This window comes from Poecilia reticulata, chromosome 1, assembly GCF_904066995.2.
Source record: "Poecilia reticulata chromosome 1, P_reticulata-male-v2, whole genome shotgun sequence".
NCBI classification, from domain to species: domain Eukaryota; kingdom Metazoa; phylum Chordata; class Actinopteri; order Cyprinodontiformes; family Poeciliidae; genus Poecilia; species Poecilia reticulata.
Window position 1 is genome coordinate 11,952,228 of NC_088830.1, and position 26,549 is coordinate 11,978,776.

General features: G+C 39.4%; 1 protein-coding gene across 1 annotated transcript in view; it reads left to right on the forward strand.

The window, feature by feature from the left end:
* The first annotated feature begins 9,526 nt into the window (after positions 1–9,526).
* pkd1a (polycystic kidney disease 1a) overlaps positions 9,527–26,549 on the forward strand; it is a 75,764-nt gene continuing 58,741 nt past the window's right edge. The window contains exons 1-2 of the mRNA XM_008410790.3: positions 9,527–10,220; positions 24,401–24,472. Of these exons, the coding sequence (XP_008409012.2) occupies positions 9,946–10,220; positions 24,401–24,472 (347 nt within the window). The 5' untranslated portion in view covers positions 9,527–9,945. The remainder of the gene's footprint in view (positions 10,221–24,400; positions 24,473–26,549) is intronic.

Consider the following 26,549-nt stretch of genomic DNA (forward strand, 5'->3'; position numbering starts at 1 on the left):
CACAAAACACCTTCAGGTTCATAATGTGATCTAATTAGCTAGCCCCCCAACACACACACAAGCACAAACTGATGAATCTACAGATTGTTCACTGCATAAATGTCAATATTCAGCCCAACACCTCTAGAGATGAGCGTGACAGAAAAGAATACAAAGCAGTCAAATCCAATAATGTAGAAATGATCTCTCTTTCACATCTAATTTGTTTTATACTCAGAGGGTCACGCAAACACACACACACATTCACACACATTCACACACACGCGCACACCCCCACGCACACACACACACACACACACACACATTTGGCTCAGTTCAGACAGTATACACAAAAGCCAGACTTGGGCTGATGTAATCACAGAAGGAAAGCTGCAAATCAGAGACCATGTGCCACAACGCAGGACTGAAAGAGCAAAAGGCTGAACGGATAAACAGCAAGGACAGTTTGGAGTAATGCTACCCCTGTAGCCATGTCCTTTCTGAACCATCTTTCATGTGATTTATGATTTTAAAAACCTCCTCATTCATCTTCAAAAACCATAAAGAGTCTTAATTTGTTCGCCGTCATCGGTTAATTGGTTGGGTCAAAATATTTAGCTACATTTTTCTCTGACTGCATAATAATTTCAGGCACTCTGTTTGCCACCTGCAGACTTGTTTTAGGACAAACTTGCATGTAAAGAACCAAAAGCAGGGTTCTCCCATAACAAATCAGCAGCTCATCACGGGGCAACACAGAGTCTCACGGGACAAACAACAGTGCAAAACACTCTCATACCTGAGTTTAGAGGCTAATAAACCTACCGTGCATGTTTTTCATTGGTGGGAACGAGCTGGAGTAACCAGCGTGAACTCATACATACATGCAGAGAATAAGCTAATTGCAAGCAGATGGCAGATCCCGACTTTCAAAAACTTCATTTAAAAACAGCAATTTCACCCTGCAGCCCTAACAAGGATGCGTCTTCTTTAAAAGCTTTCAGGTTAGCGCTGCATCCATTAGCAGTTTTGTGCATGAATGTTTTTAATTGGTTCATGAGTAGCAGAGATGCAACTCTGTAAGTCCTCAAATGCGACAGACGGGATCTTTCCCTGCATGTTCCTATCCTCAGAATCTTTCTTGAAGTGGTGTCAGTTTCAATTTGATTGCTTTGTTGTTTCTTTTTTCCAAACTCAGTTATGGAACATATTATTGTGATTATCAGTAGGTTAATTGCTGATTATGTCAGCAAATACTCTGTAACACTTGCAACTCAAAAAGGCTTAACTTGTACTTTTTGATGATTTCTTCTTTTCTTATAATATCTAATGTTTATCGTGGATTATGGAGATCAAGCCAACAATCAGCTGGAACTGCAAACTGGTTTTATGAGAATCTAATATTAAAACATGTTTACATTATCTTAAGCAATTTTATAAATAAAAAAAAAGCAACAGAAAACATGCCAGTGGAATAAACACAGAGGCTGAACGGAGATGCCGAATGTAAAGAGTAATTTTCTATCATTTTCAGACATTATCAAAGAGCGCTAGCGCTGGGATCAGAAAGCTCTTTTGTTCTGTGAAAACGTGGAGCTACTGAAGAGCAAAGAGGTTTTCCACTGCTCTCCCGGAACGGCTTCAGTCAACATCCTTTTAAAAGCAAAAGCGCGCACACACAATACTAAGAAAGTAGGTATTTAAATACTTGTGTAAAGGTGCTGCAATCAGCCATCAAAAAGCCTGGAGACGTTAGAAGAAGAGAGCTGCATTAGAGCTGTGAATACTGATGATGAAGAAGATGAAATCCCCTGAACACAGAAACGGCTGGGATGAACCATAGCAACACATCCGCTTAATTAAGCAACTGTGTCTCACTTACAAAAAGACAAAAATAAATAAATAATGACTTATATTGCACTTAACCTTTGACAGAAAGTTCACTGAAAACTGAAACAGACGTAAAAATAGACAAGGTCAAATTGACCCCTTCAACAAGGTCACTGTGTCATTTCGTCGAGTTGTGACTGTAGCTGACTTTAGTTAAGATTTTTCAATTATCCTGTCCGAATTGTTCAATTATGAAACTATGCGTCTCTACATTAGTGGATGTTGTTCACTGGAAAATTACTTCCAGCCATATTTGCAGCAGAGATTGTGAAATAGAGAGAGAGAGAGAGAGAGCTGGAGCGCTGCAGCAGGCGATCTACCAGATGTGCATACACCTCTGTGACCAGAACCCGTTATTCTTTTCCTCCACCGTTTCCCAGGTAACCTCTGTTCACATGTCCTCCTTTCTCACTCAGTAGGGAGCCTGATTTCAAGGAGGAGGAGGAGAAGGACCCTCGTGCCTGCTAACAAACCAGCCCCTCTACCCGACACTCACCCACCCGCTACACACACACACACACACACCTTCACGCTCAAAGACACAAAAATCCACAAGGTTTTAGAGAATCTTTGCAGACATAGGTAGAGGAATCTGTCGGTGTCCACAGCAGTCCCCTGGAGTGAAGCGATCATGCAGCCCCAGGGCTGACCTTAGCAGCTTGTCAGAGGACATTACTGTCCCGTGGGCATCAAGAGAAAAGCATGCAAAGGATAAAAACACAAGACAGATATTGTTGTAACATGTAGAATAAAAAGCTGCTACGTTGTCCTTCTGCTACATCTGAACTTATTAGAAAATGGAAGTGCATTCGATATTTTCATTCCAGACGGAATTACATGTAAATGTGCATGTATGCCCTGCTGGAGAGAGGCATGTTAGACAACAGAATGATGTCTAACATCATTCTGTTGTAATTTTTTTTCTTTCATACATACATAGATCAGTTACAAGCTTCAATGTAAAGCGTGTTAACAATATTGTTCGCGCCGCTGCTTTTGAATGAACTTGATCTTCTGGTCTCAATTGACGCCACAGAAGCAGAAGAACAGCGAGAAAAGAAACAAGAGAGGCATTAAAAAAAGGGCTGCAGTTACTCAATTACAGTAAAATATAAAAGACGCCTTTCAGGACTGATCATGTTAAATATGAGCATCTTCTCTTTATGGTTTGTGTAAGGACTCTGACTTTATGGCAATGTTGTCTTTTTATTGATGGGTTCAAGTGGCTTGTGGTTTTTTTCAAGGTAAAACACTCACTTGTTATCAATCCGGCTGAGAGCACAAATGCACATTTTTACCTGTAAAGCACTTCAGAGCTAAATGAGTTTAAGCATCTCCATCTTCTCTGTCTGTACGGTGGTGTTCAGCCGCTAGGCTAAAACAGTGGGAAAATATCTCTTAGCTATTTGAGTTTCCTGGGAAGTCTGAAAAGTCTCGGTTCAACGTTTTAAAGAAAGCCGCTGCTCTTAAATATCTTTTTAATATTCTATGTTTTGCTCTTATTTGCATCAATAGAGCCTAAAAATATATAGAGGTAATTTATTATGTAGTTGTGCCATAAAGAAGAAAGCAAGTCCAATTGCAGATGTGTATGCAAACTATCCAATGTGTCGGTAAATGCTAAAACATTCAGAGACTGAGGTAAGCTTGGTTGAATTTTATGCACAAAAACGAAAAGGATCTTTTGGGTTGCTTTCGTTTGTTCAGACTCGGATTCTTTCCTCGGTCCACCAGGCATCATGTTACCCTTAGTGACCTTTGCTGAAAGAGCTGCTGCAGCGGACGTATCGAGGAAATAACCAGGACGTTCGTACAAAGCAACTTTTAGTTAGAAAGCTTAAGGGTGAAATAATTAATGAGAAAACTGTTTTGACCAGAAATTATTTTAATTAGAAGGAATACTTTGTAAAAATGTCCCCAGCTGCTGCTGCTTGTTAAGTCTTCTTACTTAGCAACATTGAAACATGAAAAGAAGTTCCTGACAAGAATCTCGGCGGCATGCCTCTGAGCTTGCATGAAGTTTTTTTTTTGTTTGTTTTAGATGAGTTTGCTGATAAAATAATGTACATTTACACTCCATTTTTTATTTACCTAAATTTATCATTTCAACATTTCTTCCCCTTTTTCCTCCTTTTTGTATTTCTTGTTTTATGTGACGCTTTGTGCTCGTCGTCTGTGGATTGTTCCTTGATTTTCCTGTAAAGTTTTTCTGAATTGCCTCAAGTACTGGAGTTGGAAACCCCTGGACTCGACTAAACATTCACAAAGTGTTCTTTTTTGTTTTTTTTTGTGAATGCTGTATGTTTCTCTCTACGTTAGTAACTCCTCTGCAGTCCTGCAGAGCTTTGCAGCAGCTGCTGAGGACGACGAAAAACATTATCAAATGTCAGCGCAACTACAAAACCCCTTCTGAAAGGACGGTTAAATAAGAAACTACCCGTTTGGGATGTTGTTGATGTGCGCCCCGCTCCAATTGTCACACACGATAATGAACCGAGCAACACAAATAAAGAATAAACTACTTCTTCCTGAAACGCCGCAGCATCGGAGGAGACCAGAAAGATGTTCGCCGCAAGAGAAGCTGGCGCTCGTCTTACAGTCTAATCAGCCACCTGCTGCTTGATTCATTCATTAAAATCCTGCTTTCAGCCTGTTTACCACAAATTTGTGAATAAAATACAAAACTATCCAATCAGAGCTAAAAAGATGACCACTGTTTTTCTTTGTGTGTGTATGTAAAAAAAATGTGTTTTTAGTGTTTCCCTGTGTTTCTTGAAGAGATCCACTTGAACCGGATGGAGGGGTTTGGTGGTAGAAGAGCACAAACACATCAGCTGCTCTGCAGGGTTTTAACAGGCCACACGTCGGCTGCTTGGGCAGAGGACAAGGCTTCCTTGAGAGAGCGGCTCTGTTCTTTTGGGTTTTCACACACACGTAAAACACACAGCTTCACCTGCTTGTGGGTTGGCTGAGTTGGTTTATTAAATATGCATTTGGTAAAAGCCTGGCACCTGCAGCCCTGGCAGTGCAGAGGAAGGTTTTTTGTATTTTTTTTGAAAGACAAATTACTTTCTGAAAAAAAATAAATAACAGTCTATGACAGTTTTATGTTTTTGTTTTTTTGTTTTTTGCAAAAATGATCAATATTAAAACTGGAGAACTTGAATAATATAACAAAAAAATACAACAATATAAGTTATATTGCTAAAAATTGGGAGACCGCCATGTTTATTTCCATTTAAAATTCATAAAAAAGAATAATGACAGGGCAGCGAGACAGGAAGTGTGGGTGACATGTCCCCCTTCTGCACATTATGCCCATGTCTTCAGCCCTGGGGGCCACTGGCCCCTGCCGGCCCTTGCCAGCCCCTGCGTAGAACTGCCCATGTTTGCCATAGTCTTTTAAAATGTCAGTCGAGGTGGTTGTATTCCTGCTTGTTATAAATTCCTTTTTTTGCAAGTGGCGTCTTCCAGTTATTCTTAAAAAAAAGTTAAATTGAACTGAAGAGTCAAAATAAACATACCATAAAATTTAAAATAAAACAGGCAACACTCTGAAAAGTTGAAATAACTGTAAAAATAAAAAATAAAAATCAGCACAATTTGATTTTCCCTCTTTTGTTTTGCTTCTAAAATTTTCTTTTGATTCTTATGAGTTATTTTTTATTTTTGTTTTGTTTTTTTAGCTCAAATGTCATTCGAATACCACATGGAGGCACCAGATGACTGGCAAGTTCAAACTTCCTTCTTTTTAAAATAAAGAGCAGAAGCAACTGTAAGATCATCCTATCCATCCAGTATGCGGATTTCCTTGCAATAATCTAACTGTATCTGTCAAAAGAAATAAAGCAACAAGCATTGTAGACATGATGGACTGATTTTGTTGCAATCTAACACTTTAAAAAGTAAGAAAGGTTTTTAAAACTTTTTTGTTTTTTTGCTGTATGGGTTTAGGTCAGCGCTCTTTTCTGTCTGTGTCGTGTTTATAAGCCTCTGCAGGTTTAGTTTTAGTCCAAAATGCCTCCATCTGTCTGTGGAGACCCTTCCTCTGTCTGTCTGTCTGTCTGTCTGTCTGCAGGCTCCGCCCCAGCTCCCCCTTTCTTCCTGCACTGCTGCAATAACACAGACTGAGGCCTCAGTAAGTGCCGTTTTCCTGGCTGGCGGGAGGACCCTCCCCATAACCAAACAGGAGCCGAGCTCATTTTACCTTCGGCCTGTCCAGACTGGACCAGTTCAGGACAGAAAAGTACAAAATACACCAACCGACTCCAACAACCCTGCAGGTTGTATTTACAGAGCTCAGTTTGATGTGGAAGAAACCGGACAGATTAGTTGGCGGAGATGCAACGAAAAGGACGAATCAGCCTTTCAAAAATATATGCAAAAACTGTGTAAAATTAAAGGGCATGGAGATGAGCTTCGCTGTCTGACAAGCCTGAGCTCCGTTATTCTGTCAGCGAGTCAAACGCTGACAGACATTTATAACTCACCAGGTAGGTAAGAAAATGACTTGAAAAACATTTTCATTATGCCCTAAATACTGTTTTGTTTTATCAAAGTAAGTCGGTCTTATCAGGACGGAGCTCGATGAGACTGCTTCAGTTTATTTACACATTTTCTGCTAAGTGACGCCTCGAGATTGAACTCATATAAGAGATTAGATTACATTTCAAGCTGTCATCTGGCCTAAATTATCTCTCCAATTACACGTATTCTGATGAAACCCTGATGTTTCGCCTTCATCTGCAGCTTTCGTGAAGTCACCAGAAATACTCGCACAGAAACTCTGCAGTGTTCTTGTGACAGAAACTTACTAAGGAAATTAAAATCAATTTTCCACACATTTTTGTTCCTCCTCCTCAGGTTTGTGATAAATTTACAACTGCTGACTTTACGTGAGCAGATTAATGGAAATTGAAAGTTCAATTCAAATTAAACGATGACCTTTTTAATGCGGGCAGACTGTTGGCAAAAACCTTCGAAGCTGAATAAATGTAGAGTCGTCAGGCGGCTGTTCCTGTTTGGTTTTTCTCCAACGAGCGTCACCAGGAATTTTGTGGGGACAAACCCATGTTCTACCGTAATCTGCAACACATTTAACAGTGATTCAATAGGAAATTAGCAAATTTAACATCTCTAAAAGTCCCTTTGCTGCCTACTCAAAAATATCCTGGTTTTGGTTATTTTTTCCAAAAGCTGAACATTAAGATAATATCTGTCATATTGAACGTTTCAGTCTTTCATTAGTGAGGTTAAGCTCATTATAAAAACTGTTGTTTTCAGGGACAATGTTCTCAAAAGCTAAATCAGTTTTTGAAAAAACTTTTTTTTTTTAAATCACTTCAAGTGAACCAGCTGATTTAAAAAAAAAAAAATCTTTGCTTCTGTATGCTTGTTGGATTTTCAAACATAAAAATCCAAAATACAAAGAAACCATAAAGCAATCAATGAAAGCAAGAAAATATGTCTGGGATCATTTGTTGCTTCAGGATTGATGCATCGTTTGTTTTGAGAGCAGATTTCAGTCTGAGCAGAGCTTCGTGTACTGGCACCATCAGCTACCATAACATTTGGCGTATTGTTTAGTATTTTATTTGAAAGAAGGAAGAAAAAAAACTCAAGTCACTTTTTAGATGGAGCTATGGATTTTGACAAGGTCTATAAATGTTTATATAGTTCAAAACTTCACGCAATATTTGCTTCCACTCTCTGTATGCTGCCAGTTTTGGCCAAAGCTTTTGATCCTAAACCTGGTTAAAGGTTGTTTTTTTTAATTTGTGATTAAAAATGAAAAAGACAAAATAAGATACTTAAACCCCAAACACCTTCAGAGTCGCTCAAATATTTACCTGCAGTGGAACATTTTGTACCTCCTTTTCACACGTGTTTTGCCTCCTCGGCCCAAACCTAACGCAGCGAGCCGATGCCAGCCAGGATGAGGGGAGAGTGATATTGTTGTGATTCTTTTCTTTGTGCAAAGCACCAGATGCCTGCAGGGAGAACCGGTGGGACCCGGCCAAGGCAAACACCGGGGAAACGCCTCAAACACGTGCCACGCACAGCTTCAGGAAGTACTGCAGGGAGAAAGAGGGAGATGTGGGCAGGGAGGAGCGTCTGGTCCTGAAGCCTGCCTTTCACATTTGTCACATTTTCAGCAGTCGCTGTAGTTTAATCTGGAAACGCCTGTCCGGTTTGAGATTTCAAATACTGCGGGGAGAAAAAAAAAAAAAAAACATTGACTGCGTACTTTAGCAATGTTGCTGTAACATGAGGAGAGTATTTTATGGAGTATTTTACAGTTCTCACACAGTGGAATTAGGGTGGGATTTATTATTTTTTTTATGTTTTTAACACACAGATTGTTAGAAATGTGGTTATAATTGAAGAATCAACAAATCAGTTCAATAGATTCTAAGATAAGAATGGAAATGTAAACGTTAGCTGTGAAAGGAAGACACTTTTAAGAACTTCTTTCTGGACCACAACACAATGACGAGAGCTCATTTTCCCAAATAAGGAAAGTTTAGGAAAACGTCATCAGACTCATAGACTCGTAGCAGGAGAAAAATGTTGAAAGTGCAACTGGTAAGCGCTTATGAGCCCATTCTCTAATCTTTTTGATGAGCAATATCAAGATATTTACGTTGTGACAGGAATGCAATGGCAACACAATGTTTAATAATCAGAGATTTGGTGACTTAGATACACAACATCTATTTTTCCTGCATTTAGTTTTCCTATTTAAATTCTTCATTTCGAAATTCATCAACTTAGCTGAAACGTCTCAATGCAAATTAGCACAGAACCATATAAAAATGCCGCCGTGCAGAGAAAACTCTTCCCTCCGTGACAGATGCCCCGAAGGCCTCGACTCTCATCTTGTTTTACGTCTCTCCGGGTTTTTGATGAGGTCCTGCAGGCGGGGGAACAACAATCTGTTCTCTTTGAGATAGATGTCTGTCTCAAGCACCGCCTGAAGAAGATCAGGATCAAGAGAGCCTCTATTGACATTTTTGAAGCGCGACGAAACTGTTTATGTGACAGTGGTGCAAAATAAAAATAAATAGAAAACCGCACCGTGAAGGGTGACCATGTCTTTTTTTTTTTTTTTTTTTAAAGAGGACATTTGGCCCAGTCCTGAAACACTTTGACCATACTCTGTTTACTTAATAAAGACTTTTGACATATTTAAAGAGCGACTGCTCTATAAAAGATTCGTTTTTACAGGTCAATAAGTACAAAAATGACTTATGACCCTATTATTGTTGCATTTAGCAAAAAAGAAAATAATCACATTATTAACCAAAACATAACATGTAGTCTGATTTAATGTTAAAGGAGTGAATAAGATTGCTATAGGCAGTGAATTCCCTCATACAGTTTCAATAGTATGAGCTTGTATTTTGCAATTACGTACTTTTCTGCACTAAAATGTTTGTTTTTTTATTAGTCTGATCCAATATTTTAATCTAAAATTGTATGTTTTCATTAGCTGTTAAGGGAAAGAATCATCAGTACTCACTTAGTGAGTTGAATTACCGAAATAAATGAAACGTTCAATATTATTAATTTCAAATTTTTCAACAACAGCGTCAACCTAAAACTCTGCTCGTATCTTAATTCAAATGGTGACTAAAATAAATCATCGTGTTGGAAAAACGCGCAGTAATAAGATTCCTCCTCTGTCATTCTCCCAGGATCTCAGCGGTGGCTGTGGGAACTGCACGGAGTGGAAAGAGGAGGAGGAGAGAGGAAGTTCTCCCAAACTTTTCTCTTTTTTTTCCTCCCTGAAAAGACTCTGGAGACGTTCCGTTAGATTTCCAGAGGAGGGGGGTTTGATCAGGAAAAAAACGTATAACTCTGTGTGTGAAGACAAAAGCGGACTACGAAGTGTATCCCTCTTTTTTTATTTTGCTCTCTTCACTTGAAAGCCGTGAAAAGTGGAAACGCGTGTTTTTTTCCCCCTTCCTCTTCTTTTTCTTCCTTTTTCTTTTCTTTTTTTTTTTTTTTTTTGTTTGTTTCTTCTCTGCCTGACGGGACTTAGCACCATCAGAGGCGATGAGATGTGAGTGAGCTATGCCTTGTGGAAATGGACAGACTTTATCCAAGCGAGAACATGGCGTCTGCGTCCCGAGGCTTAGCTTCTTTCCCGGTCTGCTTGTGGCGCTGTGCTGCCTGGAGGTGTGGGGCTCCGGGCCGCACGGTGGCGGCGGCGGCGGCTGCAGCCCCTGTCCCGTTAACTGCAGCTGTGCGCCAGCGGGGCCCCAGCGGCTCTGCGTCGTTAATTGCTCCAGCCTCGGACTGGAAAGGGCCCCAGCGGCTGCTGAGTTTCCGCCGACCGTCAACACGCTGTGAGTATTTCACAGGATGAAAAAGGGCAAAAAAGAAAAACTTACGCAGTACATAAATATCGGTTATCTCAGAGCCGGCCCGAGGAATTAGCGAAAAAGTTGCTGCATTGAGCTCCGAGGCTTGGGTCCTCCTCCCTAAAAGTGTTTAACCACTCACACAAAATATATATCTCAGATTTGAAGTTAAAGAAATTGTTTATAATTCTCGAAAACAAAAAGAGCAGAAATACAATAGCTATGATACAGAGGAAAAATATTTGTCATTTGATAAGGGTCATTCACTTATTTGTTTATTTAATCGACTATGTAGCTAAAAACTTCATAATAAAAAATATTCATGTGTTTCCTCCTTGCTGCTTCTGCTGGATATGCTCTTCTTCTATGTTCAGAACGATACTAATGGAATAAATTTAACCTTGAGTTAAAAATCACGACACTATCACAGTGTTTACACAAAATTTAAAAGCAAAAGGATGTTGCATAATCTAGTGTCTTTTGCACTCCATTTTAAACAAGTCTTTAAATAGCATTACCTCATTATGAGTCACTAACAAGTGACTCATAATAAGTCACTTATTAGGAGTGACTTAGATTCACACCATGACTCTCTGAGCTGAACATGTGTTTCTTGGAAGTGAAAGGAAGGTGTAGTCTTTCAGCCAGCTGACCGGCAGCCTCTTTTTAAGGAACAACAAGATTTTAAGGAACAGCCAGTTACATTTCCCACACAGCCACTGAAGAAGTTAATGCAACAAAACAACACAAAAAATAGAACAACCCCTAAGACAGTAGAAAATCAAATCAAATATTTTAAGTACTACAAACAAACCAAACAAAACTTATTATGCCAAGATATCTGACCTTGAAACTGTGCAACATTTAGAGGTTTTAGTTGCTATTTAAAAAAAAAAAAAAACTTACCTCAAAAACAGGTCAGCAAGTTAGAGAAATACTTTTTTTCTAAAAGTTTATTTACTGTTATTTATTTAAGAAATAAAGCAATCTGGAATCGGGGCCCAAAATCAAAGTCACTTAAGGCCTCATAAAATCTTGGACCGGCTCTGGTACATCCAAATAGTTTAACCAAGTCTTTCCACTTCACATCATTTGCTTTACAACAATAAAAACAATAGTTTCACATCTAATAACAATAAACCTTTTGAATCTTTTTTCTTATTTTCTTTATGTTTTACAGCAGATTAAATAATATTTTGCTACTTCTGACTGAAATCAACATCAAGTTAATTCACCATGTTATTGTGTTAGCTTTTTTTTTAATGCGTTATTTTTCTCTTTCTGATTCTTAATATATTCTGTCAAGCTCTATATCAAATGTTGTGTATATACTCAAATATGGAGCATCTTTGCATTAATAGTCCATTTTCATAGGATTCTATTATATTTTCGTGATTTTTTTCACCTCAGCAGCTAAAATAATTATGACCCTATCAGACAATTAGATGTAGTCATGGCTGATAGATGCTCTGTTTGGATGAATGTCATCCTTTTGACTTTGCATGTCACCTGCACTGTGGAACATATTGAGCTGGAAAGGAAACTGGGATTTAAGGGAAAAACAAACATGAAGCCATTCAAATGAGCATTAAATATAGAAAGTTTGGGTAATGTCTCATACAAGTTTCAAAGGTCAAATAGCTGATGACATTGTGTGTGTGGGGGGTGTGTGCGTGTGTGTGTGTGTGTGTGGGGTGTGTGTGCGTGTGTGTACGTGTGCATGTGTGTTTTAGTATGTGATGTATTATTGCATGTGTGTAGTATGTGAAGCCTGTGTGCGTGTGTGTGCGTGTGTGTGTGTGTATGTGTGTGTGTGTGTATGTGTGTAAGTGGTCACCTAAACCTTAAAGCTGCTGCTTGCGGTGTGGATCAGTCCTGAGTTTCTGGTCTGGTCAGTGAGAGAACATTATGTTCTGTGCTGTTGGAAGCCATATGTTACCCATTATTTATTTTCACTCCGTATATAGTCTTTATTTAACCTAAAATCTTAACTTGCTCCGGCTCATATGCAATCACTGCTTTATTTTTTACTTAAGGTCTTGGATATGCTGGAAACTTCACATAAAAAGCTGCGTAGTTCATACATCATGTTTTTCTTTTCCTTTTTTTTTTTACTGCAGAAAATCAATCTCTGCTCCTTCTAAAGAATGTATATGTTGGCTCATCTTACATGTGCATATTTTTCTTGAATGCTATCGATACCAGTTGCATAAGAGAAGACGAGCAACTTGTTAAGTGTTTCATTAATTACAGACAGATTCCCAGTCGGGTCAGAATAACTGACTGTAACATGTGAGGCTTTACTGAGGGGTTAATTATCAGCTTGCTCCATGTAGGTGATTGACTGCAAACACTATAGACATTTACTAATTAGGCGTCTGGCTCATATTACCGGAAGAAGACACTGAAAGTCTTAAGCTGAATTAGGCAAGAATAGACGTTTAGGCTTATAATTATTCATCTGCTGTGCCTGCAATGTGTCTAAAAACCTGCTGCTTGTTTTTTGTCTCATCCCTTCATTCTGTTTCTTTAGGAAACAGAATGAAGGGAAAGAAAATATGTGTCTGTTTGGTTGACTTTTTTTTTTTCTGTCTCGCGTGGATAAATGCATCTCAAATGGTGCCACAGCGCAAGAAAAGTGCATTAGGATCTGAGTTTAATATGTAGGTTGTTGCACCAACCAAACACTTCACCTACACCAGATTATCCAACGGGTTTTGGTGGGGACAGCGTGATGCTGGGGGCAGAATCTGGAAAACATGTTTGTCTTCACAGGAGAAAGTCTCATTGCCATTTCTCTTTTGTTGAGTCTCACTCTAACCGGTTCTCGTCTCTATTTGTTCTTTGCCGTTGTGGGCAAGAGTGAAGACGGCAGCGCGGACGGGCTGTGGACGAGACTCAGATGATGTTTGTAGCCCTCAGCAAAGGAGAACTTCACGGTTGTGATTCTGATGGTCTCAACTTAGCAAGGATAATTCAGTTTGTTTGCATTTTAGAGACTAACTGCTGACCCAAACATAATGAGAACAGCTCAGATTAGCTGATTAATTTCCGTCTGTGTTGTGGCGCATTATTTCAATTTTTTTTTTTGTAAACTTGCAACTGTTTCGATTTATGTAATGCAGTCAAAAGATGTTTACCAATAGCCACCCATGAACTTTATCAAAAGGAAAAATCCAAACACAGAAAAAAAAAACCAAACTAACAAACGCACGTCATGGCAAACTATTGCACCGGCCAGCGCAGAACTGTAACTACCTCCGACAGAACGTCGACCAGAGTTGCACCGTTTCTGGATTGCGTTCCTATTCTTCCCTGAACTCAGCCACATTGAGAGGCATGTTGTTAGAGTACCAGTACAGTCCTACAGTAGTGTCAATCTGTATTGGTCAAACGTCTCTGTGTACACTGGTAAGTTACCAATGTGTTGCTTTTTACGGCTCATTTATTGTCCAACTCAATAAGTGATTTTGAATAAGCAGCCTAACACACACATCCCCCGTCCTTAGAAATGTGACACAATCTTTAGAGACAACTCGACAGACTCTCTCTGCTATTAGAAGATTTGTTGCAAAGACGCGTGTGCAATCAATAGGCGTTTGATATTGTCTGGTGGATTTGAGTATATTTGGAGCTGAAATGACAGTGTTGATGGAAGGACTGTGTCTGGTAAAATCAAGAAAAACTTTCCTTTAAGCATCAAGTAGAAAAAGCTGGGAAAGAGAAGTCATCTGGTGGTTGAGAGGTTTTCAAAGGATTTAGATGCTGGGTAAAGATACCGGATTCTCGGTTTTGCCGTACGTAATGTTAGGGTTTTCTTCTGAATGTTGTGTTTTGTATGCTTTTCTGATTGGTTTCCCTTCCCCAATATTGAGTGGGTTTGTTTATTCTCTGCTGCCTTCAGATTCCCTCGGTTCTCTCAAGTTTCACCTCCCATCGACAACAATCAGCACACCTGTCACTCGTCCGGCAGTCACACAACTCTTGTTGTTTTTCTATTTTCCGAGTGCGATTCTGCTGCTGCTTTGCTTCCTGCTCGGTTCTTGCTACAAGTTTTCATTGTGGTTCTGAATCTTGATTCATATTTGAGTTTTCAACTCTGTCGCGATGTGCCTCCTTCATTTGACTCCTTATTACTTCAATATACGGTAGGCTGTAAAAAAAAAAAAAACTGTTTACAGCTTTGACCTTCTAAAGTTAAATTATGATATGTAGCTCTTTCAATTACTTATAACAGATTTTTTTTTCCCAGTATGTCAGCAACTTACTTAGATTATTTCTATTAAGATGTAAGGGGAAAACTTTTTAATCTGTTCCTTTTCAAATTTTCTATCCTACTTGTTAATTATTATGTACAAAATATTAAAATTAACCTATATTAGGTACATTATACTTGATACGGCTTACAGGACTTAATGGAACGTGTCATTGATTTAATTATGTTACTTTAACTTAAAATTGGCAGAGCTTAATTAAATTCTGAGGACAGCAACAGGATTTGCGTCAGAGTTTCTTCTTGGACAAAGCCTTCTTGGAAACCTTCACGCTGTGATTTTTACTTTTACACGAAGCAGATTTGTAATTTCAAGCTTTAAATATTTACGGCATTGCTACTTGTAAATCTTGATGTGCTCAATTTAAAGTTTCAGTCAGAGCTTCAGCAGAATCAACTGGAAGAAACCCAAAGTTGAAATCTCATCAAACAAAACAACATGGCCTCCTTCTACATGATGATTTCTGCAGCTCTTTACGTTTTTTTGTACATCTGTCAGCGTGAATCCCTTCTATAATTAAGATTTATTCAACTTATATTGGTAAACGTGTTGCATCAGCGCTTAAATGCATAAATAGTTGTGTGTCATGATCCACAGCTGTTTGCACTTTGTTCCCACTTGTGTTTTGTATTTAGATCATTTTAGTTTTCTTGTCACTAGGGCCTGTCTGTGTCGGTGCAGTCATTTGTAATTCACCCTCGTCTCTTCATGTAGATTTTGGTCCTTAGGTTTAGCTAGATCCTCTGCGTCTCCGTCTAGTTTTCTCCTGAGCTCGTCTGGTTCACCATGCCACACCTCCACAGCATTCAATCTGCTTGGTTTCTTTCTTTCATTGCTGGATTCTGCTTGGTTTTCAGTTTCATCACTGAATCAAATCTCCATCACTCGTCTTCCTCTTCCTTCCTGTTGACATTTGGTTCCTCCTCAACCCACATCAAGCATCACACAGTGGAGTTGTGATGGGGGTTTTTTTTGTAGGTTATTTTGACAGCCTGGTCTCTGAGATAAACAATGATTGTGACGGGCTTCTGGGATGCAACTAGAGCACAAGTCGGCTGTGATGTGATTGCTAAACAAAACCTGGAGCCAAAGCAGACACCTGGAAACAGAAATTGAAACAATTGAGATTTCTGCCTTCCATCACAAACGCAGTGTTGTTTCTGTGTAGATGTAGCACACAAGTGATGCTTTTTTTTTATGTTTTCCTCCTCAACATCAGCTGCGGGCCTATTTTTGAAGGGCCCAGTTGCTGCTTTCAAAAGATTGGCAGTTGTCCACCTTTACAAGAACGATATATTTGTGAATTAATGCGTTTCAAAACCGCCTCTGTGGCTGTGCCTCTATCTGGCCCCGAATGTAAATACGCTGGATACACCCTCCGTTAAAGAGAAAAAAAATAATCCAGTGGCAGCGGAGTGCTGTAACTTTGTGCAGAAGGAAGTTGGAGGAGGAAAAAAAAAAAAAAAGCACTCATGCTCCACACCGGCCCATCTGCTCCAACCCACACACATAATAAAATCTCATAACACTTTTTTGGAGGATTTTGGAGCTCTGAAGTCATTTCTGGGAAATGCTAGTGAAAGGAAACCTCTTCAGTGTTTTTTTTTAAAAAATGTATTATTTTAAGTGCCTGTCCTTCGTATGCAGATTGCTTCAAGGAAAGTCGGACAATACACTTTTGTCCCGAGGCAGAAGACTTTGCAAAAAAAAGACCTTTTAAAATAGGATAGAATAAACTTTATTGATCCCCAAAGGAAAATTGCTTATTAGTTGACAAGCTACTCCATCCGCAGTGTTAAATATTAGTAAATACGATTGTAACCATAATGTAGATAGGTGTAGTGTTGCAAGTGATTTAAGTATTACTAAATATAGATGAATAAAGAAAAAAGAATGATGGTGGGGGTTTTTTTGTTTTGCATTGTATAGCAGTGTTGTTTATTGCAACCTGCTCTCTGCTTAGCATATCAAGGTCATGTCTGCTTGACTCTGATGAAGTTTGTGGTGTTTCCATGGCAGCAGGATGCACATACGCAGAGATGCGCCGCAGCCGTTTAGCTGGAGCTGGCTTACTTGGTTCAATGTGAGATTGCAGCAGGTCACGATACAGCTGCGCAGCACATGGGACTGGATGTAAAAAAATAAAACATTTCCCCACTTTCGTTTTTCACTGCGTGTCCTCCGACCTCGCCGCCTCCTCCGCCAGAGGTGGCCACCTACCTTACACGCAGTCTGCGGACGGAGAACGAGTGGGGAAGGCTTTAGCGCTCTGACAATACTCGAGGGAGAATTTGTTTGGTTTCCATGGCAAACGTAACCCATGACATCACCCGCAGACGTTCAGACATTTCAGCTGGTTGTAAAGGAGAACATGAGGCAAGAAATGAGGCTGACTTAAGATGGAGCTCAACGTCTTCTTCCCTGTCTGTGCCTATTAGTCTGTGGTCGCTGAGGTTGTGTTTTTACTGGATGGATCCAGAACCTGCATCTGGTGGTCCAAAAATGTTCATTTTGTTGCATGGCTCCAGTAATAGTAAAATAATTCATAATAAAAAGCATAAAAATATACAATAGATAATAGACCTTTAATTTACCTTTATTTGAGTTTTATTCCTTGACCTTTATTGTCCCACTGTGGGGAAATTCAAGCGTCTGAGTTCACAGCAAGATCAGAGAGGATTAAAAATGCATATAAAGAAAAACAAGATTAACATTAATAATAACATTACACAGCATAATTGCAGTGCCGCTAACAGAAATATTGGACTCACGACCCAACTGAGTAGGATGACCTTTTGAATGTATATAATGAGCATGTGTTGAACATTAAAAAGACAACAAACTGCTCTGTAATACAGTATATCAGTGGAGTGAAGGTTCTTTATTATATTACTGACTTAAAACAAAGTTTCCACAAACACATTTGCATCTGCTACAGCTCCAAAGTAAGAGCAGGCGGGTCGGACCTCAAAGAGAGAGAAAGAAACTGATAGGAAGCATTAAGAGCCTGTTTACTGCAGCATCTTAGCATCACTTTGAATATTAAGTCCCAGTGAATCTTTGTAGAGAGGGTAGTTTGACGTTTTTCATTCCAACAGGAGAAATCAGTGCTTTCATTGCAATCTGAAGCATTCTTTTATGGCCGCTACGCTCATTTATCTCAGTTAGGAACTTTTCAAATCAAAGATGGCTTGTTTGACGTCATTGGGAAATTTGAGGGTTTTTTTTTTTTCTCTGACAAAAGGGGGAAAAAAGGGCTTTTAAAAGTCTGACAAAAACAAAGAAATGCTAAGGGTGAAAACGTTTTTTGTTTACTTCAGTTGATAGACTGATGTTTCATGTTTGAGTTTCCCTTACAAAATTTCTTCCCCCAATAAAAGCCACTTTGTTAACTTTAATAAAAAGCAGTCCTCTGAGTTTTACTGTAAGTTTTTATCTCTTTGGGTTTCTGTCTCTTTTCTGTTCTATCCTCGTTTAAGTTGGGTCTTTAAATTTCTCTGTCATCTCACGTCACTCATCCTGCCTGCTAAAGTATTTCTTCTTTCTTTATAAAATATGTTTTAGTGTGCAACTAACGAGTATTTTAGCAATTGATTTTTCAGTCAATTATTCTGATAATTGACTGAATAATCAATGAAATGGATAAAAAAATTGCATATTCTGCACTTTTTTTTATTTAACCACTTATCAAACAATTCTACTTATTTTTTTAACTAAAAAAATAAGTAGAATTTTTTTAGTTAAAAAAAGAACAAAACAAAACAAAACATACCATGCATTCAGGACTGGATCAATCTTATTGTCTAAAATCCAATAAGATTGAACTCACTTAGTGAACATTTGATCATTTGTTGCAAAAGACGACCGAACGTCAAGATTTTACTAAACATCGGTACATCGTAGTGCTGATTTGTTGATTATTTTTTGGATAGCAAAAGGTGTTTACTGGGAGTTTATTTTTACAGAATGAGAAACGGGCGAAGCTAAAACTATTCCTCTTGAAGAGTTCGGTGTAGAACAACATGACAAAGGTTGTTTTTGTTGTTGTCTTAAAATGTAAAATATCTAACTTCTTTGTATAGTTTTAGTTTAATTACAGCTCCGATGTTGTTCTCTCAACCAACGGCCTTTTCTGAGTCTGTACACTCCCATTAACAATTAATCCACTCCTAAATTAGTCAGAGATTATTTCAACGATTGATTAATTTAATTATTTTTGATTAATCGTTTCAGCCGTGGTATAAGTTATATTTTCAACTACCTCCTGTTAAATCATGCATGGGAACTAATGACTTCATGATGAGGTACACTCGTGACAGATTATCCTGGATGGGAATGAAATCTGTAATTTTAAGCGAAAAAAAATATTTGGAAACATCTGACGTCTACATTCAATTAAAATGTGGAAAGTTTCAGTTAGCAGTATCTCACATAAATAAATACACATTTGCATTAATTTAACTCGAGGAGGTAGCGTTTGACGTCCGCAGATGTTCGTCGCTGCCGTTTCCTAAAGAGTGACGATGTCCGTACGGCAGGAGTTGTCATCGCGTGACCTTGTAGGTGTGTGTTTGCGCTTGAGTTGGATCTTTCCTCTGGACACACTGCAGAAGGGTGGTGATTCAAACACTTGAAGACATCCTAGAGTAACACCCGGCACAGCTTGCACCAAATGGTAATAAGAGGTTTTCAGGGTGGAAACGGAGAATGTGTCAAGCTCAGAATAACAGGCGAGTCAAATATTTTAATGAAATGCAAACTGGCTGTTTCTTCTTTTTGTCATAATTTATATTCACACTAAAAAAAAAATAAACGGAACATGTTTTTCATTTTCGCTTTAATTTCAGGAATGTGTCTTATCCACCAATGATTTCCCTACATAGTAATTTCTTTGTACAAGACTGTTAGGACTAAAAGAGTAGAAAAAAAAGAGCTAAAACCATAAAAGTAAAGAAATGTTGCAGAGGCTTCTCATTTTAAACCACAGTCTGGATCCGCTGTTTATCTGCAAGGGAGGAAAAGTCACTGCAGGTCCAGTTTAGTTCGGTTTCAGGCCAGTGAACCTGAAATGGATCAAAGAAGCAGGGAGAACTAGAGAGCAAAGTGAACAGGTATGAAATAGAAGCGCCGAGCCGAGACTTTTATCATCCTCACCAAAGATTGTTTCAGCAGTCACATCTGCTGTCAAGGTCGCTCACACACTCGTCGTCTGCTCTGGAAGCTTACTTAATAACAGGCTTTCTGCTGTTTGTCGCAGCAGTTTATATGAAGAGTTGGGTCTTTAAATTGCTTCTGTGCTTTGTTCTCCTCATGTGTGGCATGACTGCATGGCAAATAAATGGAAACGCTGGGAACAGCATGAGAAAGTTGACTCATCTCTTAGGAGCAGAAAAAAAAAGACTTTATGGAACCGGACAACAGCATTTTGAGCTCTCATAAAAAATAAAGAGAAGAGCAGAGATACAACAAGTGGTGTTTTCTCTTCTCCGCTTCGGTGATTTCATACTACTTAGAGATTCTCTTTCAGTGGGATTAAAGTTGGCGGTTATAATTTGTTGATGCAGAAATTACTGCAGACGATAGTTTAGTTGCTCTCTTTTCACTGCACCGCATAAATTTGGCAGAACTTTGGCGTGCGTTGCGAAATCCATTGCATGTCGGAAATCCAAATAGACAAGTGGTGGAGGCAGCAGCTCCAACTGTGCCATAGTTTACTCAAAACATTTGTTTATGTTTGCTTCCAAGTTTGCTCGGATAATCACCGTCTTTATAGTTACTGGTACTGCCAGGGGTAATGTTGTTTTTCAGACAAATGGCATAGATATTTTTCACTCCAATTATCCACCACTGCAGTCCTGACATGCATTTTCTCTCTTTTAAGTCTGCAGTATATAAATAAAGACGTTTTTGACCGGCGTAGTCTCAAAGACGACAAACAGGCCGATTCTTTTCCTCTACTTGCAGATGTTATCATTTGCATGTTCGGTCCTCTGTGCATCTGTGAGTGCGTCGCTTTTTAGGCTGAGTGTGTTGGACCGCTGTGCACAGCTGCCCTTCACTTGCCAGCTGGACATCGGACAACCCACGCAGCAGCGGCTGGAAAACTGGACAAAATGTTCTAAATAGAGGAGCAAGATGAGAGGAGAGGAGCCAAAATGTGAGGCAAGATGATAGACTTTTAGACCAGCAAGCCTCTTTAATCGCATGTCTCCTTTTCCAATATCTGTATCCCAGACTTTCCATGTTTGCAGAAGGGAAATCAGTCAATGGAGGCTCGTGATGCCTCGGCTGTCTCCTCACCTCCACGCTTCCTAGAAAAATCTGGGAACATGTGGAATTTGATTTAAATGTGTTTTATGTCTGCATACATGGAAACTACATGCCTTAGTCCCTGTCCCATTGTCTAAATTCCATTTATTCATTCACCCATACGTACATCTCTCAGTGGTGCTTCTGGGTTCTATGTTTTAAATCTGATAACTTCAGAGAAACCAAGATTTTAGGTTTTCATATTTTAATCTGGGAACTTTTTTTTTACATTTTGATCTGACGGTTCCAGTAGGAGCCCCGGTTCTGGTTCAGACTGTGTCTCAGCGTTTACAAGGCAAACTGAGCTACCGTCAGACAGCCACAGAACGGTGGTCACTCTCTCCCCTCTGCCTTTTCTTTCACATCTGACTTTGTCTCTTCCGTTACGTTCGACCGGGCCGGCTAACCCGCTGACTTACTGGCGCAGACTTTCCAACTCTTAGCAGTTTTTGGGGGAAGCAGAACGAGCAGAGAAGTGAGGGAGGGAGCAGCACAGTAATCAGGAAAAGAGACCGAGAGGATGAAAGCAACCACAGAAGAGCCTGTGTTTAGTGGGTTAGTGGAGCGTTGGCCTTCACTTACAGGGACTTGGACTACTTTGCTGCAAAGATGCAACAGATGTCAGTCTGCCATCTACACGTCGTTTTTTTTTAAGAACAAACGAATATCAGTGTAATTGCTTTTTGTCTTAATTATTTCTTCAGCTAGGTCATCTTTTTTTCTCCATCCATATTTCCTTCAGTGTCCCTTCCAGCTCCTCCTGTCATCCCATCTGACCAAACACAGCAGAGCCAGCGAGGATTTTCTGTGTGTGTTTTCATCTCCCAGCTCAGAATAAGTGGCACCAGACAGGCCTTATAAGGAGTTGTTAGATCATTGGCCACACTGTTAGCAAAACAGAACCATATGTGTTCGGCGCTGTATGTGTGTGTGTGTAAATGAAACCATGTGTGTCCGGGGGTAGCAGAGAGAACGGGAGTCTGTTGCTAATAGACGTGCCGAAGGTCAGATTATTTGGTCATGTTAAGCACACATATGTATAGTCTCTCTGTCTCTCTCTCTGTTCTATCTCTGGTTGTCTCTGTTGAGTTGACTCTAGGTGTGAGAAACACGCACACACGCACACACGCACACACACACCGGACGGAGAGCCATGACTTGAGGCCGGTTTTGTCGACGTGATGCTTGAGTGATCAGGGATGTGGGCGGGGCTTCGTTCCCGTTGCTTCCCTTTTCTCATCCTCTGATGGGTTTAGCAGAGCAGAGCTCGCTCTCTCTCTCCTCTCTCGTCTTTCGGTCTCCATCTTTTCTTACACAGCTGGTCTGGAATGTCCAGATGTTTCCTTTTGGGAACGGGCGTCCTACTCTGTTCACACACACACGAAAAGTAAGAGTGTGAGAGGAGAAAGAGAGGCGTGCCGTCCCATGCACTCCAACCTTCCTTTTCTCTGGTTCTCGTTGTGTTTTCTGTGAATTCAGAACCTGCTGAGCGACACTTTACTGCAGTTATTTATCTCACGGCTGCATTTTAGCAGACTGTTTTTTGTTTGCCTGCAGCCTTATACTTCTTGTTTCTAGATTTATATACTTTTTTTTTTTTTTTTGCATTTTTTTTCTCACGTGCAGCTGAAACTTGGTTGGAAACCCGAAAGTGGAAACCAAAGTCACTTAGCTTTACACATATCTGAAATATTATCTGCAGACTCTTTTATTTCCATTTTTGCGGTTGTGTGTGTGTATACAAAATGCATTCTGGGCATGTGAAAATTATGAATCGTAAACATCTTTGGAGAAATATACTCCGGCTTCTTTGAAGTTGTTTTTTTTTTGGCGTTTTTTTTTTTTTTTTTCAGGAAAAGAATTGACAAGCTTAGCATGGCTAACCCAGCTTCCTGCAGATGCAGCTCCACGCAGCACAGCTCATGAACGGAAACGGGCTTGATTCAGATTTTCTGTTTAGTGCCACTTTGCTTTATATTACATTCAAAACCACATGCATAACAACATCCTGCAAGGCTGGCATTCTGTAAAGATTCATTTAGATCCAGGATTGCTCAAACTGTGGCCTGAGTATAAATTTATGATGAAGGCTGCAAACCCTGAACATTGTGGCTTGAACATGTTTTTTTTTTTCAATGTCGGTTCCGTTAGAGTGTTTATTAAGTGTTATTTCAATAAATACCACCAAAAGACATTGGGATGAACTCCACATTAATCTGAAAAGAGATTTTGTTTTGAGCTATTTGAGAAGTAAGAACAAACAGGCTGACAGCGATGAAGTGAAATACACAGAACCAGGAACAAAATAACGGTAGTTTCATTCTGCTTAAGTCTGAACTTTGACCCTGGAATGGGATCAAACCCAAACCTAACTGGGTCCCAGTTCCAGGTTTGGAAACAAGTGGGATTTTCTCATAGATATTGTCAGCAACCAAGACAGAAAATTGTGCTGATAACAGAGCAAACGCTGCAGGAACACGTCTGAAAGAAGGCTTTAAAATCATTAGGGCACAAACTCTTAAATGGGGTGAAGATTTTTAGAAGTGTAAATAAAGCTGTTGTTTTTTTTCTCTCACTTTTTTGCAATCACTAAGTTGGTACGTGAGGCAACCATATTGGAATGTGAGAATCATTTTTACCAACTTCAACCATGAAATCTCAAATTCTTAGAAGAAAAAAATAAACATATTGAAACTGTAGATTTCAATCAGCTTTTCTCTCATTTAATTAAAAGTATTTTTCTTCCTTTCTTTCCTTCTTTTATATTAAATATTACAGATCCAGATATTGAAAATACTGCGGATTTGAGTATCTCAAACATTTTTCACTCCAAGCTGCATCATTCACTTCGTTTCTCTCTCATCAGGCTGCGAACGTTCAGTATTTTAGCATGAATAATGAAAAGAACATCCTCACAGTAAGACAGCGGTTTGCCGATCTGCTCTGTTTGCTCAGTACCAAACCGAACCCTCAACACTCGCTCTGGCTCTGCTCTCCTCTTCCTGTCACTGATAAGCAATGAAAAGCGTGTGAGTGAGGGATCACTGCTGCTTCAGGAGCAGAGCCAGAGGAGCTGGATGATGAAGCAGATGTGTATAATTAGCTGTCGTCCTGACAAACGCTGCTTTAAGGCAGGTGCGTGTGAGGAGTTGACCTTTGCAGTGTTATTTCCTCATTAGTCAACGTCGTCCATGTTTCCTGTTTCTGTTCTGGCTTTAAACTTTACGAGTTTAGAAACTACCTCTTAGTAGCTTTTGGTGAAAGCATTTAGTCATCTTTTATTGACATATTACAGTGAATAAAACTTCAGTGGGAACACTTGTGTTATTAGTGGTCGCAAAGACGAGGTGACTCTCTGGATCCTCCTCCCGTCTGACGCTTGTGCTCGTCTCCATCTCGACTTTTATTAATTAAGTATTTCGGTCTTTTGTTGCTCCGCTGGTTGAGCGTGTGGTTCTCCTAATCCCAGACAATTACCTTGCATAATTCGCTTCTGGCTGCTTCTGATGATGATGGTGTGTTTTTGAGTTGTTATGTGTGCATGGGGTTATTTTAAATGTGGGTTTCTTTCTTTTCCCACAGAGATCTGTCCAAGAACCACATCTCCTCCCTTGATACCAGCCTGCTAGATCGGCTCACGGGCCTCCGAGAGCTGTAAGTAAACACCGCGCTGCGTCATCGTCTACTCGACTCATTCATCTCCGCTTATTTAATCCGTTTGTCTTTGTGGTGAAACTCTCAATTCCTTAATATTCCTGCACAATTAGTATAACTTGGAAAAGAGAGAATTTTTCACACGTCACATTTATGAGGAAAGTTCAGATATTTGTCTCCTGCAAAAGAAGGTGAAACTTTGCTGCAAACTGTCATTAACTTTTGAAAATGTTGCCATTTTTTTATTTTTTTCATTTAAATAAAGAATAATGTATAAAAAGTAAGACGTGACAGAAAGGGCGCAAGATTTTTAATCCGATGTTTAGTCTGAGTACATTTACTTCATATTGAGAAACAATTCAGTGAACTAAATGAAAACATCTTTATGCAAGAACGGTGTCAATTCACTATTTTACTTTGATGAGTGGGACATTGATGTTATTTCTAAAAAAATCTTGAAAATCGTATATTTTCGTTGCACTTAATTCTGTGTTATTTTGAGTTAAATCTATGACATAAAATTCTAACAGAATACATATGTTTGTGGTTTTAATATAACAAATGTGACAAAGGTTCATGAATTCCTTTGCTTTCTACTCCAGCTAATTATTTCACATCCTTTTACTTACATTAAATATGAATATGACTTGGACACAATTAAGTCATTTAATAAACAGTCCATACAGGAAGGAAAACATTGGTATACTAGTATCGTAACAAAGTTTTGTAGTGGTTTTTGTTCGATTTTCGTACAGCTTCCTTTTGGATTTTTCCGTCTATTTCTACATTTGTATATATTTGAACTGTGTGCCCTAAAAAGTGAACAAGCGGGAGATAAAAGACAAAACCTCAGGCTGGAAACACTAGAGAATACGACCAGCCTCTTTTACAGCAGTGAAGGTCCAAAGAAAAATGTTGACGAGAAGATACGTTGATCAGGATCATTTTAAGTGACTTTAAGAAAGTCAGGGTCACCGGAAGCAAAAAGAGGAATGACTCAAGTGCTGAACATTTAATCAGTCATCGTGAGGGTCTCCCCTGTTGTGGGCCGCCGTCGGTTCTGTGAGCATGAACTTAAAGAGGAGGAGGGGGATTTGGAGCTGCCCGTCTCCAAGTCGAGAGGAGAAGTGAACGAGGAAGATGAAAAGAGTGCAGAGGAGGAGAAATCTCAGTTTAGTCTGAATGTAAGTAGGCTGAAATCCCAGGAGTATGTTAGTCGGACTGCAGCGCTTGGGGGAAAAAAAGCCCCACATAGTGATTCGCACACATGCGAACCACGCTACGATTAAGTTCAATTACAGCTCGCTGCCCAGGGCTCCCACTACCTCTCTTTGTTCATCTTTCCATCTTTTACTTACATTACTTTTCTTTTTCCACTCGTTGAACGGGCATTTAAGCACATGTATGTATGTATGTGTGTGTGTGTGTGTGTGTGTGTGTGTATGCGTGTGTGTGTGTGTGTGCATGTGTGTGTGTGTGTGTGTGTACGTGTGCGTGCGCATGTGTGTGTGTGATGAGGGCGAGCTCTGATGGTTTCCATCAGTTCTGTCCAAACCACCACACAACGGGCCCATTATTCAGCTCTCAGGAGTGAGGAGGGAGTGAGTGGAGAGAGGAAGAGGGGAAAGGAGACAGAAAGCAGGATATGTAGATGAAGAGTAGGGCTGAAATGATTAATCGTGAGTTATCAGTTATTGAAATAGCTGAGTTAGTAATCGGTTAACTTCATTAAACAGACTCAAAGAAGGCCACAACACAGTTAGAGCAGCAACTAAGCCAAAACTGTACAAATGATTTAAACATTTTGCATTTAAGATCATAAAAACTTGTATCTGTACATCCTTTCTGCCTATAGCAGTGTTTCTCAACCTTTTTTGGCCCAGCGCCCCCCTAGCCTTTATCCAGGTCCCTCACCGCCCCTCACCAAAACATTTGCAGGCTACTTTGTATATAATATAATGAAATATATAATGTATAATAATATAATGTATAATGAAAAATATATAACTTTGTTATATAACTTTATATAATATTGCTATTGTTTTTTTAATCAAAAAAATGTTTTTATAATTAAAAA